The sequence below is a fragment of the Saccoglossus kowalevskii genome, chromosome 1 (genome assembly GCF_978046115.1).
Source record: "Saccoglossus kowalevskii chromosome 1, keSacKowa6.1, whole genome shotgun sequence".
NCBI lineage: Eukaryota > Metazoa > Hemichordata > Enteropneusta > Harrimaniidae > Saccoglossus > Saccoglossus kowalevskii.
In genome coordinates, this window is record NC_140641.1 from 28,386,534 (window position 1) to 28,402,764 (window position 16,231).

The window sequence follows — 16,231 nt, forward strand, 5'->3', positions numbered from 1 at the left end:
TTTTGTAGGGCTTCATTGTGTCAGTTTCAACTGTAATTTTGTCCCACTCATGCGTGCTTTGTTCATTTTTTAGTGTAGCTAAAATGACAAAAATGTCACCGCAAGAGTCGACTCAGTCTTGCGGGAATCTGGAGCTCCTGGGTTGGAACCCCAATAGTAAATCTCACCTATGTTTAGAATGTGTACGGGGTTCAAGGTTCTGCCACAAGGGAGTGTGCTATAACTGGGATGCCAAGATCTGAGATAAGTTTCAGAACTTCGTTCATGTTGCCGAGACTAACGGTGTTGCCCAAGCTTGGGCTCGTCGGATCGGGTGGCCCTGCGGGCGGGCGTGAGTGAGAGGAGTGCTAGTAAGGGTGGGAAGTCCTCCCACTCGTCTACCAGTACCTTGGGTGCTGGATGGGCGAGTGGGTGGGCCAGCACCGAACTTGCAAGTAGCTCAAGCTTGGGCAACACCGCCTGTCTCGGCAACATGAACACGGTTCTGAAACTTATCTCAGGTCAGCTATTGCTGGCGGAGGTCTGCTCGGTTGTACCAACAACAGCCTATTCAGGCTATGTTCCTGGGCCTGTCAGGACAAATTTAATTTCTTGCAGGTCAGGTAGATAAAGCTGTAAGGGCAGCGGGCTGCTCCACCTGCAGACACCTTTGGATCGGCGAATGGGAAAAAGCACACCAGAAAAAGACATTCGCATTCAAATGATCCCCCAATCCCAGCCTCGACCTCCCCATTGATTGGGAAGCAGGTGGGGCGCAGGCCAGTGGTACAGGGTCTCCGCCGAGGCCTAGTCCACAGATGACTGACGGGGGGCTGGCAGTCAGGCCTCAAAATGGCGGGGGATCCAGCAGGACAGGATATTGGTTTCTTCTCTCCCCTGCTTCCTGTCAGCCAGAGATCATCAGTCCGAAGCCAGTATGAGGAATCTTTCCCAAAGCACTGCCTTTATGGGTCTCTCCCCCTTCGAGGACCCACAGGCATTCCCAGTGAAAGTGTGAGGTTCAGCGATGTCTGATTCTGCGGTACACCCTCTGAAAGAGAGTAGGGACGCTTGCCTCCTGGCTACTTCTGATCAGTCACTGGTCGTTGCATTTTCTCTGCTTGGGATCCTGTCCGCTTTCTCATGACAGCAGCCAACTGGCTTGCAGATTCCACCTGTACCATCTGGTCAGTGACTTCCTGAAGCTCCAAAACTGCATCCTTCATCTCCCCATCAAAGTGGGTCAAAGTCCAGTCTGCATAACTGAGGCGGTGATGCACCCCATGACTCAGTTTACCGGCAAAAACACAATCTGCCAAAACAACATCCCGCTGCATAGAGGTAGCCCCTGCCAAGAGAGCCTAATGACACTCCAGATATCACACATAGCTGTGAGATGTCCCGCCAACAATTGTGCCTGCTGGTCAAGGAGGCTGATGTGTTCTGCCTCTAAGAGTCCTGAAGAAGCAGCGTAATACATTCCAGCGTGCTGGCTACAAACTCCAAAAAGTTTGCAAGGGTCGCAACTCTGCTCTCAGGGAATGTACTGTTTCTGATTGAGATGTTGAGAAACTCCACGGAACATGGCCATCCCCCTTTACCCGTCCTGTCGAACAAAAGTTTGTGGTACCTGGGTTAGGGAAGAAACAGAGGGATCTGGTCCGCCGTGAGGTTTGGCTCCAGATACTGCTGGCTCTGGTACCAGACACTGCACTGATCAGATAGCACTTGGTCCAGCGGAAAGAGTTAGTCATAAGGTTTCCCACTCTACGGTCTTAGAACTATATTCTTCTGCAGGAGACCAGAACACCTGCCCATCAAAACCATTTGTGCCTCCTCCGACCACACTCAGCAATCTGCCAGACCTGGGGAGCCATGCAGTCAGTGTCGCCTTGGATCTCGTTGTCTGGGATCCGTGAAGCAACGACCCAACAAGGGCGACTGCTTCGGGATCAAGGTTGAGGATATGAGAACATTGAGTCACTAGGACAATGACTCCAAGAACAGACTCTGAGTAGTGGCACGCCCCCAGGAAGAAGGGACTGAAGTGGGTGAAGAAAGTTTGACACTTGGGATGGGCAAGCGTTCAAGGGACTTGCTTTGGCAGAGGAGAGATTGCCCTCAATGTAGAACCACCGAACCTGTGGCCACATATCCATGTCACAAACAGATTGCGCCAGTGTATTCCGGCTTGGAAGCAATGGGTAACCAGTGGTGAACACTCCAGGCTGTGACACGGTTACAAAATTCCTCTGCTATCTCTGTCAGCCCCCTTTGAGGGGATCCCCTCAAAGCAGAAGCAATCTGACAGGAGGGAGACAATTTGCTTACAAAGGGTGCTATACACAGGGTAGAAGACTCTGCTCACACGTATTTGTAGTTCCAAGAGTTACAGGTGGCTGGTGTCCAGTTCCTGATCTAAGCAAACTAAATCAGATCGTGCTCCTCGATCGGTTCTGTATGGAGACACCAAACACAGTTTTACTCTCTTTGCACCGTTTTGATTGGTTAGCTTCGCTAGTCTTAAGTGATGCTTCCCTGCACATGCCAATGCACCCAGTGAGTCATTACCTCCTTTGATTCGCCCATTTGGGCCAAGTATTTTAATTCAGGGTGCACCCCTTTGGGTTATGGACTGCTCCATACATGTTCACCAGAGTGTTAAAACAGTACTGCTGCTGCATCAGTCGTCGGTACACATCAATCCGTACCTAGACAACTGGTTGCTACACAACCAAAACAATGGTATGTTGGCCGAGCAGGTAAGACTAAAGTTCAAAGGGTGGTTCCCCAAGCTGCACTGCACAGCTGCTCGGTGCAACACTCTTTATTGCAACACCAGTCTTACCCACAGGAACTGTAGAGGCGAGTAACTCTCTCGAACCAAGTGAGGGATGCTTTGCCCTGGTGGATGGAAATTACCAACTTCAGGCAGGGGGTCCATTTGGACCCACTCGCCATGGCTATGACTGATAATGAATGCCTCCCTCACAGGTTTGGGAGCGCACCTAATGGACGAACTAGCCCAAAGTATATGGCCCCTGCATTGGATTCAGGAGCATACCTGCATCTTGGCGCTGGTGGTGCCCAACTAGCCAACCAAGGCCTAGTTTCCACTACTGTTAGTCGAGACATCAGTAGTGCTTCCAGACATCCCGGATCTGCTGTTCCAACCAGACGGCACACTACCAATGGGCCCAGCAGTGTACCACTTACATGCATGGAGACTCTCAGTAGACTCGCACAGACGGAAGGTTTTTCTGAGCTGGCTGCCAACATCCCGGCCAGGGTGAATAGGGGTTTCACCAATGCAGCCTTCGACTCCAAATGGCGTGCATACGTTAATTGGTGTAGTGGAAGGGTGGTTGATCCATGCCATCCCACTGTTGGCCAGGTAGCTGATTTGTTAGTCCATCTGCTTGGCGAGTTAGGTTTGTCCTATGCAGCAATCGTTGGCTATATGTCAGCCTTGTTACCATCTATTGAGAACATTGAGGACAAAACTAGCCAATTGTTCTATTATTAGGAGACTGTACTGCAGCTCTCTGGTAGGCGTCACTCAGAGTTAAGGGCTAACTATAGGCAGAGGGTGTTTAACCCGCCTATTCACCTAGTTCATAGGCTCCAGGTCCCTCCTAACCATCCCACTATCCATAGCGATTGGCTTTAAGTCGTTGTATATGGAGAAAACGGGGGAGTGAACATAAGGCAAGATGGCTCTGACCTCTTGACATTGGTCACGTGTTACGTGACGTGGAAGAAATTCTCCTGACCTAGATTTCTCTCTACGTTATTGGCTAAATTGCAGATTAATGGCTACACTTCAAAATAATCATTTTGACTGAACAGAGTTGGATATGAGCTAGGTAAATATGTGGATTAAAATTTTGCAGCTTTGTGTATATTGAAACATACTGTACTCAAAAGACGATTACTTGTCAACTGCCTTTTCATTTCATTTCGAAAGTGATTTGACGTTGGTGCAATGAGTCATATTGCCGTCTGGTATCTGCTAAGGTATACAAACAGACACACATTTTTGCTACACTGTTCACTGCTTGTGCTGGGGGAGGGGCTGACTTGTATTTGCTGTTGATATTTCATTACACATTTACACCACCAATCTGTATACTATAGATGTATGGACTGGTGATCTGACAATGGGTAAAAACCTTGTGGATGCCACAGTGTATGCTTTCAAAGCTGAAAGAATTACATATAAGAGTAAAGGCATGTATAAAGGCAAGGTATGAAAGGTGGTATGTTACTGAGGAGGTGATTCCAAGCAGATCAGATGGTAAACAGTTCTGTTCCTGACTGGTGGAAAAGCTACGTTCAGTTCATGTCAATAATATTGTGTCAAATCAAGTATCAATAAATATTGTGTCGCCCGTACAGGATTTGATACACTTGTCCGGGATTGGTTCCATTGGAATGGGTTGGATGGAATCTATCTCCACCAAGGTTAATGAAATTAGGCCAGATACTGGTACGGTCAATTATGTTATCCCACTTCCTTTACCTAATCACAAAGGCACTGCTTGTCCATCAGCATGATTTGATATTATACATATAGGTCCTCAGATTCTTTAATTGAAATGTGCATTGCTAACAGCAGAGCTATCTCAGTTGACAAGCTGTTTGTTGTAATTATAATTACAAATTGAAACAGGAATAATTGCAGCACCTGTTAGAAAAGGATGCAATTGAATGCAGGTCCAGTTCAATGTTCACTGCAAAGGCATCTGGTAGATTGAGACCAGTTCATGAGTTTCATTGTCGCCCATGTCAAAGCAACTACAGTACACCCTCATATTTCTGAGATCATTAGGGTGTGCAGTGAACAAGGGGAAGTCTCAGAGGTAACCCAATTGCTGCCTTGTCTAAGAGTAGATATAGACACATACTTCCATCTTCTATCCCTCAAACACCCACATCTGCAAAAACAAAACATGTGCACATCAGCTAGTTGGTGTAGTGGGTATGTTAATTATGCGCAGTGAAAATGTGTATCAAGACATCTAGACTTAAGTATCAAGTTGACTAATGAGTAAGGCAGTCTTTATGGCGGCTGGTAAATCTCGACGATTTGGTGATAAGAAGCCCTTCATTCTGTCATGACTGAATGTCAAGTTATTACACACACATAACATGATTAGACATAGGATCATATGCTGAACCCACAGACACGGGGATTTTGAGACAGAATGCAGATTCACATCAATTGAAAGTAAGTTAAAGAGTGGTGGTCGTGCGCCGGGTCCTATTTGCCATGGGACTTGTATCAAACTGTACGCTGTATACACACTCGTAAAATGGAAGAACCGGTCAAGCATTGTGGAAAAAGTGCGGGAAAGTATGCCCTCTTGCGGTGAATCAGCGGTTAGACAACGTAAAGGCGAATTGACATTGTATACTTGTACCAGCACATCGTATAAAGGTACAATCACATCGCATAAAGGTACTATCACATCTTATAATGACATATTCACATCGTATAAAGTTCTTCTCATATCATATAAAGGTCTGTTCACATCATATAAAGATATATTCACATCATATAAAGGTATGTTCACATCATATAAACGTGTGTTCACATCATATAAAAGTGTATTTACATCGTATAAAGGTGTGTCCAGATCGTATAAAGATGTGTTCACATCGTATAAAGGTGTTTTCACATCGTATAAGGACAAGTTGACATGATATAATGGTATACTCGCATCATATAACGAGAACAGTAGATAATATAATGTCATCTATACACTTAAGACAGCTGCGGCCTTTCCATATACTGCCACTAAACAGATACTTTGTATATGATTTTGTATATGAATTGATATATGATTGATTAATTGATTCATTCATTCACTGGTCGATTAATGTGACATTGGAAGAACATTTCTAACTGAAGGATGACACAGCGGAAGTTCATCTTATTAAACTAGCTGTCCAGACTCAAAATCAGCTGTCCATGTTGTGGATATTGAAATGTGAAAGTCAAACAGATATTCAGCACCTGTGGTTTTCACACCTCCAGTTGTGATAGCTCATTAAGATGACTTCTAGCAATACGAAATTTCCAAAATTGATCACTGCTATTACTGGATATGACATTTCCAGTGATAGTTTCAAAATTTTCAAATCCATCTCCATGTACACAATGATTTACCAATTACTAGTAAACAACCTAAACATAGTCCACGCCGGTTGAGCCAAGTGATGTAAGCATACATAAATAGTGACTCGCCTTGCACAGAAAAACGCAAAAACTGAAATATCGAAACAATTAATGTTATTTAACATCATTGGGACACCCGGTAAACGTGAATCAGAATTCAGCACAATATACTGAAATGCATTTTCAGCAAAATGTAAACAAGAATACGCTTTTCACGCAAAAAGATTATAGTTTATATTTGAATGCAAAACTTAGTCGCCAGCTAACTGGGAAGTACGTCTTGTGAACTTGGAAACTTTATGCGGTGTTGTATGACATCGAGCACGCCTGTTAGTGTAACACTCTTATTTACTGTGTATAATCCTTATAAAGTACGATACCAAATGAGAAGAAGGAATTTACGAGCATATACTCTTCACAACTCATTCAATATTGTTAATATGAATGGCATGTGAATATGAATAGTGCATTTAGTACACACATCCAAAGATCCAAAATCCAGATACTGATATGCTTCATAGTTTTGCATAACACAGTTGCATCAAAACTAATCAATACACTTCAAATCTATAAATGTTAATTCAACCACATGAGTTTGTGAAGTGCTGAAGAATCGCTAGAATTCAAATGTGCTAAACAACACTGTGGGGAGGTTGAATATGTCAAATACATTTTGCAATTCATCAAACTATTGCAAAAATCCCACCAAGCAGGCAATATCTCTAAAATTATTTAACCATTTTATGATTTTATTGCATGTGTAAACTTCTACACTCAAGTCTTTTATTTGATATATCATACGATGTTTTGGTGGGGTACATTGAAAATCTGTACCTGGATTTTAGAGTTACGTAACTTTTTTAAACCAAAATATGCAAATTCACTACAAACCTTTTGTTTTCCCTTACTTGCTAAAATTACGTGGATGTGAGGGTTGCATGATGACATATGCAGTTCAAGGTCTAAATTACCTACCCAGAAAAGGGCGTATTCATGTGTGGATTTTAAGAAGTCAAATAATTACTTTGACTTTATTAGAATTAATCAAAAAATGCAAATAAGCATAAGTTCAGTGAAAATTAATCTAGCTATAAATTAGGATGACTTTATAATTACTAACTGTAGAATTTCTGGGAATTGAGGCTCGTAGTGTAATTGCCTGTGTAGCTATCACGGGGGAAATTCTTCTCCTCTGGAGTTCTCCACACGTGTCAGGGGGGAATCTTGTCTCATCTCTTTATCGCGTCCCCTTGATGTATGGGATCGGGAAAGTCACTTAAACTTTACAGTCAAATAAGACACACACAACGAAATACGTTTCAACTCTTGTCTTAGTCGGTCAGTCAAGCACTCTATGAGACACAGCGCCCTGGGGAAAAGTCCCCAAGACTATCACAAGGCTGACCCAAGACTCTCTAAGACTGTGTCAAGACTCGCCCCAAGACTCTCTAGGACTGGACTGCGTCTCTTCTCGTGTACTCGCCAAGACCAACTAAAAACAACTTTATTCACTTTCAAAATCTTAACCAATTACAAAGCAGTAAAAAGACTCTAGGGCGTAACCTTCAATCATAAAGCCAATCACACTAAGTACTGAACACGTCATATCTTTTGATTAATCGTTCACTACATTAATAATTGTGAATACTAACTGTCAAAAATAGTAGTCAGAATAGTGACGGTTATCTCGTAATTAGTTCCAAATCACTGAGTCGAGTTCCGTCCAGAACCTCGCCTAAACGATGACAGACATAACACATCAATTCGCTGGTAATCAACTAAATAAGTTGGTCAACAGATACGCAAAAACAAATTCATCACACATCCCTTCACTCAACCTGAGCCATGTCTCCCGGAATAACACGTTCATAAATCAAAGATACCGTCCTCTATTCATCGTCATACGGGTTAAATACAATACTAATAAAAAGGTATAAATCAAATAAGTAAAACACACTGATTAATAAACTGATTATAAGTCTAAATACAATGATTATAATGTCTCAAATATCAACGGTTATAAATCAAAAACAAAGGAAAGGCTACCATTCGACTCACTTTTCTCAAAATGGTCCGCTGAGGTAACCCTTCGCTGCACTGTCTCCGTTACTAAGGTTACAAACTCTATATCTAAAGGTCAAAAAAACTAAGGCGTGGCGGTGTAACCAAGCGACCAGCTAATCCCGGCCATCGACAGCATGATTACGTGATTACCAGGGATGCGTCTCTCGGTTAAAGCATTGCAAAGCGGTAACTAATAAACAATGAATAAACAAGCAATTAATCAAACTCCTGTCATATACGCTTATAAACTTCAACTGAACTCAAAAGTCGTTAATCTAAACAAAAGTCATACAGCGTGGAACGGAATACAAAGACAAAGCTATTATAACACATTACTCCTCTGGCAATTAAGACGGGAAAGGCTAAAATGATAGACACTACTAAGTCACATATAATCCTGTCAATCATGAACAAAAGCTTGCGTTATTAAACAATACGCATATAAGCACACCACACTCTCACTTCAAAAAGACATTTAAAAACGTTACAAAGATGCTCTCAACACAAATCAACTCAAAAAGCGTCAGAAGTATTCCGAAAGAACACGTAAACAACAATAACTCTTAAAACGTCGATATCTCTGTACATCGACAAATCTCAAAACTCTTAAAACTCTTTGGGGCATTACTTTCCCCATCATATTCCGTACTCATAAACTCATTAAAACTCCATAAAACTTCACAAAACTCAAAACACTGTGTTGAAAATACTTGTCCACTGAAACGCGCTTAAATCATTATAAAGGACCTCGCACGTCACTAAATATCAGTTCAAAAAAAGATCTGGGCGCTTACATAACATACAATTCAACACCACAAAAAAAACGTTCAGAAAAACGATAGTAAAAGCAAGCAATACATTACATACTGAACAATAGTGCTGGGATTCTGGAAAAAAGAGTTCAACGTCTTGAGTTACAGTGTCAGTTACAGTGTCCAGCGAGCAGTTCCCTAAGCAATACACAGATAGCTAAAGTTCTAATCAAAGTCTATATAGTCTTCTCCTTTCGTCGCATTAGTCCCGGGTCGTTCTTTATCATCTTCTTGTCTTTAATGTCGCTCAATTCTTGATTATTCAGTGCTATTCGATACTCGTCCTTCCGAAGGGGCTCCGAAGTCTTCATCTCTTCAGCGATGTTCATCGGTGTCGTTTGGGTAAAGCCATTAGTCGTCAAGCGCAGTTTTGTCTCTGCCATCGTGCTGCTGGTTTGGTTCGCAAGAAAGACACACCTTCGCCATTTCACTTTTCTTCATAGGATGTCAATATGTGTTAAACACCTGCCCGGGATCTCCACTCATGTATCACGGGGGAAATTCTCTTCTCCCCTGGGGTTCTCCACACGTGTCAGGGGGGAATCTCGTCTCGTCTCTCTATCGTGTCCCCTTGAGGTACGGGATCAGGAAAGTCACTTAAACTTTACAGTCAAATAAGACACACGCAACGAAATACGTTTCAACTCTTGTCTTAGTCGGTCAGTCGAGCACTCTATGAGACACAGCGCAAGGCTGACCCAAGACTCTCTAAGACTGTGTCAAGACTCGCCCCAAGACTCTCTAGGACTGGACTGCGTCTCTTCTCGTGTACTCGCCAAGACCAACTAAAAACAACTTTATTCAGTTTCAACTAAATAGTAATCAACTAAATAAGTTGGTCAACAGATACACAAAAACAAATTCATCACATAGCTTACAATTGTGTTGAAGAGTTGATACATACTATATTTATATGTGACACTAAATACAAATTAATAAGGTACATGTAAAGCACGTTCTCTAAGCATTAGCTATTAAAGAAAAATGTAAAGTTCACTCATGTGATGCGTCACCACCGTTGAACTTCAGTTAATAAAATTGTGCGCGAGTGTAATTTTGTTAGCCCTGTGGGCTCCGTCTTGTTTGCGAATACATTTTTCAGCGTCTGTGTACAATTAATTTGTATGGCTTGGGAGTCAGTGATATCCCTATTCGTGGATCCAATGTCGAGGGTGGACTATTGATGGGGAGGCTGTACGAGTAACGATGTAACAATGTGCTGAAGATTATGAACAATTCAGCTTTAGCAACATGTCGACCCAGACAGGATCTCGGTCCTATAAAGAAAATACGAAAAATATAAATACACATTTTTCATGATATGGTCTGCGTTGGCGACGATCTGACACTGTAAATATCATACCTGCCCCAAACGGCATAAATGCTTTTTTAGTGACAATTCTGCCATTCTCGCCCAACATTCTTTCGGGGTTGAATTTCAAAGGATTGTCCCAATATTTGTCGCTCATATGTACAGACCAGAAGTTTGTTATAACCATTGTACCACTTGGAATATGGAATCCATTGAGCGTCGTATCTTTCGTCGCACAGTGAGGTACACCAATGTAGGCAACGTGACGTATTCGTAATACTTCCATGATAGTCGCCATTGTGTAAGGCAATGATTGCATATGTTCACGACACACCACTGTTACCACACACTCTGTAAAATAAAGAATATAATGTGTAATGTGTAAAGCTGTGTAATATGTGTGCATTGCATTCTCGACTGACATATAAGAATATTTTTCTAGTAGAATTTTAAATGACGTTTAAATTTCGTGTAAAACGACCATACACGAGTTGTATACGTCAAATAGATCTAGTATCAAACACTACGCGTTGCGACTACCATTGACTTCAAAATAATGTGTCGTGATGATTGTGGTTATTATTATTTTCTAAAAATTCTCGTTGACGGTGTTCAATCCTAGTCTGAATATTCAACATTCATATTATGATGTTGCCTAAGAGCTAGTTGTAATCCTTATATCAATAGGACAGTCCTAACCCGCAAAAATTACAGTCACCTTGAAGTTATAGTGCATATTCAAACTGATAATTACCTTTTGGGAAAACTTTATCTAACTCTCGCTGTACACGATCCTGTATCTCTGGATAGTATGCCATGTAAAGTAACGCCCAGTTTAGGGACGTTGTGGTAGTTTCAGTACCTGATACAAACATATCGCATAACAAATACACTAATTGTGTGTCAGTGAAGTGGGACAGATCACTGCCTCCTTTTCTCTGCTCTGTCTGAAAAGCATCGATGATATTCTGAACATTTGTTTTGTTTGTTGTTCTTGTTGCTGCTGCTGCTGCTGTGATCTTGTGTTCGTTTATGACAATCTCACTGTACGCGGCCACTTTCTCAATACCGGTGCGCAGGTCTAACTCCTTGAAAACAGTCCCAGTAAGGTACGGGAAAAAACGAGCAAGTTGAAATATCATGCGAAACGGATTGCTATTAAATATCTCGTCCATGGAACTGATCAGGTGCTGGAAATTGGAATCCGTATAACAATACTGGCGTCCGTACGCTATTGAGCACACCACGTTAGCTGTTGTTGTTTGCAAATAACGGCTTGCGTCCGAACTGTCGAGCAACTGGCACGATTTTCCATTCATCCACTCAATCAGCTGGCTTGTCGCATGCTGTATTCTAGCATCGAGTGACAACTGTTCTTTACCGGTGCATCTGAGACATTTTGAAACCAATGCTCTCTGTGTAATAAATGCTGCATCATGTTGACGAGTGAGTAGACCTGCATGTGTGGAAAAAAAGGTTTATCGCAGGAATCACATGTTTTTTCGGGAGGGGGTGAGCTGCATGACGCGATTGGTTGAAATAGTCTCATTTGCATTAATTAATATTCATGAGCAATGAAAAACTCGTCTTTTTAGTAAAACAGTGCTAAAATTCTTTCCTGTCTTTTCAGTAAAACTGTGCTAAGATTATTTCCTATAGCCATCATGGTTGTTATAAATTGACTGATTATATCATTACGAGCTGAAAAATAATCGAAAACACTGATGTAAAAGTGTATTTTGAGACACGTTTTTTATCAGACTCCTGCAAACTGTTGTAATGAGTTTTTGAAAGTTACGAAAATCATGGGGAATGCAGAAGCACTTGATATTTTTACTCAAAATGATTTCAATAACTTTTACCAGCGAAAAGTTACATAATTAGTATGTATTTCGAGAAATCACTGCGCACTTTGAAATAGAACAATTTTGAATGCAATAAAATCACGCGTAGAACTCACTCCAGCAAGGAACTTGTGGTGTTAAACTGGTTATCGGTTTGATTGTTTTGCAATAGACATAATTTTAGAACTTGAATAATCCTATGTGATGTTTCTATATTTTGTTGAGAATTATTCTGAAAAGAAATTGCTGAAAGTATTTTATCTGTTCGTAAACTGGACGTTGTTGCTTCCACGATGGGCTACGGACGACTGACTTTGAAACGTTCCATCCAGATCGGTCGGGCCTTCTCGTGTACCCTCCCCCTCGTGTTTCTCATTAAGGGTGAACTAACCTTCCATATATTTCAAGAATCTCTAACCACCATGGTATTGACTTCTATATAAATCAGAGGCGGCGGCACGAAATTTTGCAGGAGGCGCGAGATCTGAATTCTAGTCTCTCTGAAACGCTATTTCCTGCATTTGAGGGGCAAATTTTCGCTGACACAAGGGTTTTCAGCTTGATTTGGGGGTGACAACATTTTATTCGGGTGATCGACCACCCCTCTGCTCGGTGCCGCCGCCACTGCTGAATGTACTGCCAAAATGTAGTCGTATTACTAATTTTACACAATTACAAATGTACATGTAGTAAACCTGTGGCAGTTGTATCATGGAAAAAATTATGAAATGAGGTATATGTGTTCGGTCCCCAGTCCGACACTGGGTCTACAACCTGCACCTGGCACTATAATAACCTTTAACAACCTGCAAAGCTCGAATGTATCTTCTTGAATTTGTGTTTCACGAGTGACACCTGTATTATGTGAAAACTAGTGACTGTATAAACAGAGACGGCAACTACTATACATTTTCGATTGGTTCCGATATTACCTCAGTTGCATGGCGGGGGATTACATTCTATTAACAACCGTGATTAGTGCAGCTGCAGAATGAGATGAGAGGTACTATACGGAAGACATCGCCAATTGAAATCGATTAAACGTACTATATTCATACGATATAATGTAGGCAATCACCAATTTGAAAGCTAAATGATGTCATTCGTGGCATAATTATATAAGGTTTACTGACCTTGGCCGTCATTACCAGTTAATTTCACGAATAAATCTGGTCTCCCAGCGAACACCTTTCCATTTGTGACCAACACCTCTGTCATTGCTTCTATACCATTAACTATTACCATACTGATTGGTCCAATCTACCATATAACATGATGGGTTCATTGATTTACTAATAACAAGGGGTATTGGTAAATATAACGCCTCTTAATTAAAACAATATTTTATACACATAATAAACATATAAATGCAGCGTTGGAGAAACATTCAAAGAGGGTTAAACAATGAGATGTGTATGGTTATGGCATGTGACAAATTGTAGCTATAATTTAAAGCAAGATATCATATTCAATGATTGCGGTGAATGGCCACCGTTAGCACACAAAGATACAATTTATTTTACACGATTTTGCCGGAGATATTCAGATTTTTTGGCAAAAATCAATCTCACTTTATGAATCTTGAATATTATCTTCACTGTCTATAGCTCATTAAAAAAGCATAGTCTCGTTATTATTAACATTTTTAAAAAGTGCTTAGATAACGTGCAACATATGGGGATAGCCAATACATTGACTTGCTACAGAGGGTATTGCCCTTAATGCATATTGTCCACGCTTCTAACACGCGACAGGTAGATGCCTTATCTGTAAAACCATAGTGTACCTGGACACCGGATGATAAGGAAAATTCAGAAACCACTATCAGAACTGATTACAGTGGATAACACATCGCATGATCCGCATTGCAGTTTGTACTTGATTTTCATAGTAACCATAGTTAGAAAATGTATTAACGACGAAAATCAATACTATCAACTTTCGAAGAAGTACTTTCCCGACATAATTATACCTTTAATAACAGAATGACAGGAGCTTGATAGGTAGTATGTTAGAATGCAACCTTATACGATTCGATGTCAATCAATATAAAATTTCCAAAGACTAACTTTGAAAGTAGGTGGGGGAGTCAAGATCCAAACTAGTCCCGTAATTGGAGTGACTTCACTAGGCGCGCATGCTTTTTTCGTATATGTGTTTGAATATAGGCTTAAAAATGAACACTTCATGTTCATTTCATTTTTAACGAATTAAGACTCGCATCACATTCTAAGTATATCAGATATATATGGGGTTTAAATACGAAGTGTTCAATTACACATGATAATTCAGACGTGCGGGACCCGATGTCGCTATGTGATTAAATACTTAAAGATAACACATAACACTGCTGATCAAAATTCCAGTAACATTCTGTACATTACACAGACGAACGTTCGCCACTCGAACTTTAATATCAATGATATAACAATGAATCATCAAATGCAAAAGATTATAGCGCGGCTCGACTGTAATTGGCAAGTCGACATATACGAAGGTGCCACTCTTCTTCTAGCAATGAATTCAAATAACGAATGAGCATGTGGCGTTATTTCTGTTGGAGTGTTGGGTTATTATTGTCTAAGTATATAGGGGAGAAAATAATATTAAAGAAAAGATAACCAAATAAAGTCGGGATTCTATTCTATTCTATTCTATTCTATTCTATTCTATTCTATTCTATTCTATTCTATTCTATTCTATTCTATTCTATTCTATTCTATTCTATTCTATTCTAATATACATATGTGATGTAGTGCGATACTACTAACTCGTTATTCACATTGCCTATAACGACAATACTTGAAATTTGGAAGACAAAATAAAACAATCAAAAGAATGCTAACATACACCTATTTTCTTTTGATATTACAGCCTATAATATTCATCTTTATTCTCGTTGACACATTATAGCCACAGTCGTGAAAACTTACCTTAACACTGTAGATATCGCCGAAGGTCTTGTGCGCATTCTCGAGCGCCACAATGGGATTTCTGAATGCTTGTAATAGAAACATGATAAGAGAGCAACCGGTGGGACCTGGTGGTAGATTTACGCTGGTCGTCTGCTTTATTCCTGGGTACAGGTACTTACATAGCAGAAACACTGCCATGAATATTAATACCACTTGAAAATGTAAATAATCGGTTAAAACAATCAACGTCGTGTTAACGATGAGACCAATCATAATTGGCATTGCCGTCAGCGTGTCTTATGCGACTGATGAACGTTAGAACATGGAATATCCCCTATGTAAAAATCATAGTATCTGTATAGTGTTTTAGGCATGTGCATACGTGATACTCTATCATTACAATGTAGGTAAATAGGGTAAAGACTGACTGTTAGTTGTACTTCCCAGCCTCGTTCCCCAAAATGACAAGTTCTAGTACAACATTTTCTCAGTTCGGTTAAAAAAATCCTAATGTTCAAGTTGCACAGACTGGATACGACCACAAGCTTGACTATAATATGCACTTATATCACGACTGTCTTGAATTGACCAATAAAACTGGAATTACTGTGGTCATATGCAGTATAGTGGTAATGGCTTGGTATCTTGGTATATGGGATGAATGTACCGACACCTCCCACACATTGACTACAAATTGTGCAACATATTGCAATTTGATTAACCAAAACCTCCATAAGTTGTGCTACATGGAATATCCCCTATGTAAAAATCATAGTATCTGTATAGTGTTTTAGACATGTGCATACGTGATACTCTATCATTACAATGTAGGTAAATAGGGTAAAGACTGGCCGTTAGTTGTACTTCCCAGCCTCGTTCCCCAAAATGACAAGTTCTAGTACAACATTTTCTCAGTTCGGTTAAAAAAATCCTAATGTTCAAGTTGCACAGATACGACCACAAGCTTGACTATAATATGCACTTATATCACGACTGTCTTGAATTGACCAATGAAACTGGAATTATTGTGGTCATATGCAGTATAGTGGTAATGGCTTGGTATCTTGGTATATGGGATGAAAGTACCGACACCTCCCACACATTGACTATAAATTGTGCTACAC

The 16,231-nt window shown here is 40.7% G+C and overlaps 2 protein-coding genes across 2 annotated transcripts; both read right to left on the reverse strand.

The window, feature by feature from the left end:
• Positions 1-10,134: 10,134 nt before the first annotated feature.
• Positions 10,135-10,634, reverse strand: LOC146750826 (vitamin D 25-hydroxylase-like). The gene is made up of 2 exons (XM_085497490.1): positions 10,400-10,634; positions 10,135-10,313 (listed from the first exon to the last, which is right to left on the reverse strand). Exons 1-2 carry the CDS (start codon positions 10,632-10,634, stop codon positions 10,135-10,137), a joined length of 414 nt encoding a protein of 137 aa, XP_085353616.1.
• Positions 10,635-11,939: 1,305 nt separating this feature from the next.
• Positions 11,940-15,305, reverse strand: LOC100377416 (cytochrome P450 1A1-like). The gene is made up of 3 exons (XM_085497494.1): positions 15,126-15,305; positions 13,326-13,452; positions 11,940-12,049 (listed from the first exon to the last, which is right to left on the reverse strand). The coding sequence occupies exons 1-3, from the start codon at positions 15,303-15,305 to the stop codon at positions 11,940-11,942; spliced, it is 417 nt and encodes a 138-aa protein (XP_085353620.1).
• Between the last annotated feature and the right edge of the window lie 926 nt (positions 15,306-16,231).

Excerpts from the sequence above, each read along its gene's own strand:
- LOC100377416 (XM_085497494.1), bottom strand. The coding sequence starts at position 15,305 with ATGGCAGTGTTTCTGCTATGTAAGTACCTGTACCCAGGAATAAAGCAG. Across the intron at positions 13,453-15,125 it reads GCGATATCTACAGTGTTAAG|ATTGGACCAATCAGTATGGT; the intron begins GTAAGTTTTCAC and ends GTTATATGGTAG. Across the intron at positions 12,050-13,325 it reads AACTGGTAATGACGGCCAAG|CTCGTAATGATATAATCAGT; the intron begins GTCAGTAAACCT and ends ATTATTTTTCAG.
- LOC146750826 (XM_085497490.1), bottom strand. The coding sequence starts at position 10,634 with ATGGAAGTATTACGAATACGTCACGTTGCCTACATTGGTGTACCTCAC. Across the intron at positions 10,314-10,399 it reads ATTTATGCCGTTTGGGGCAG|GACCGAGATCCTGTCTGGGT; the intron begins GTATGATATTTA and ends TTTTCTTTATAG.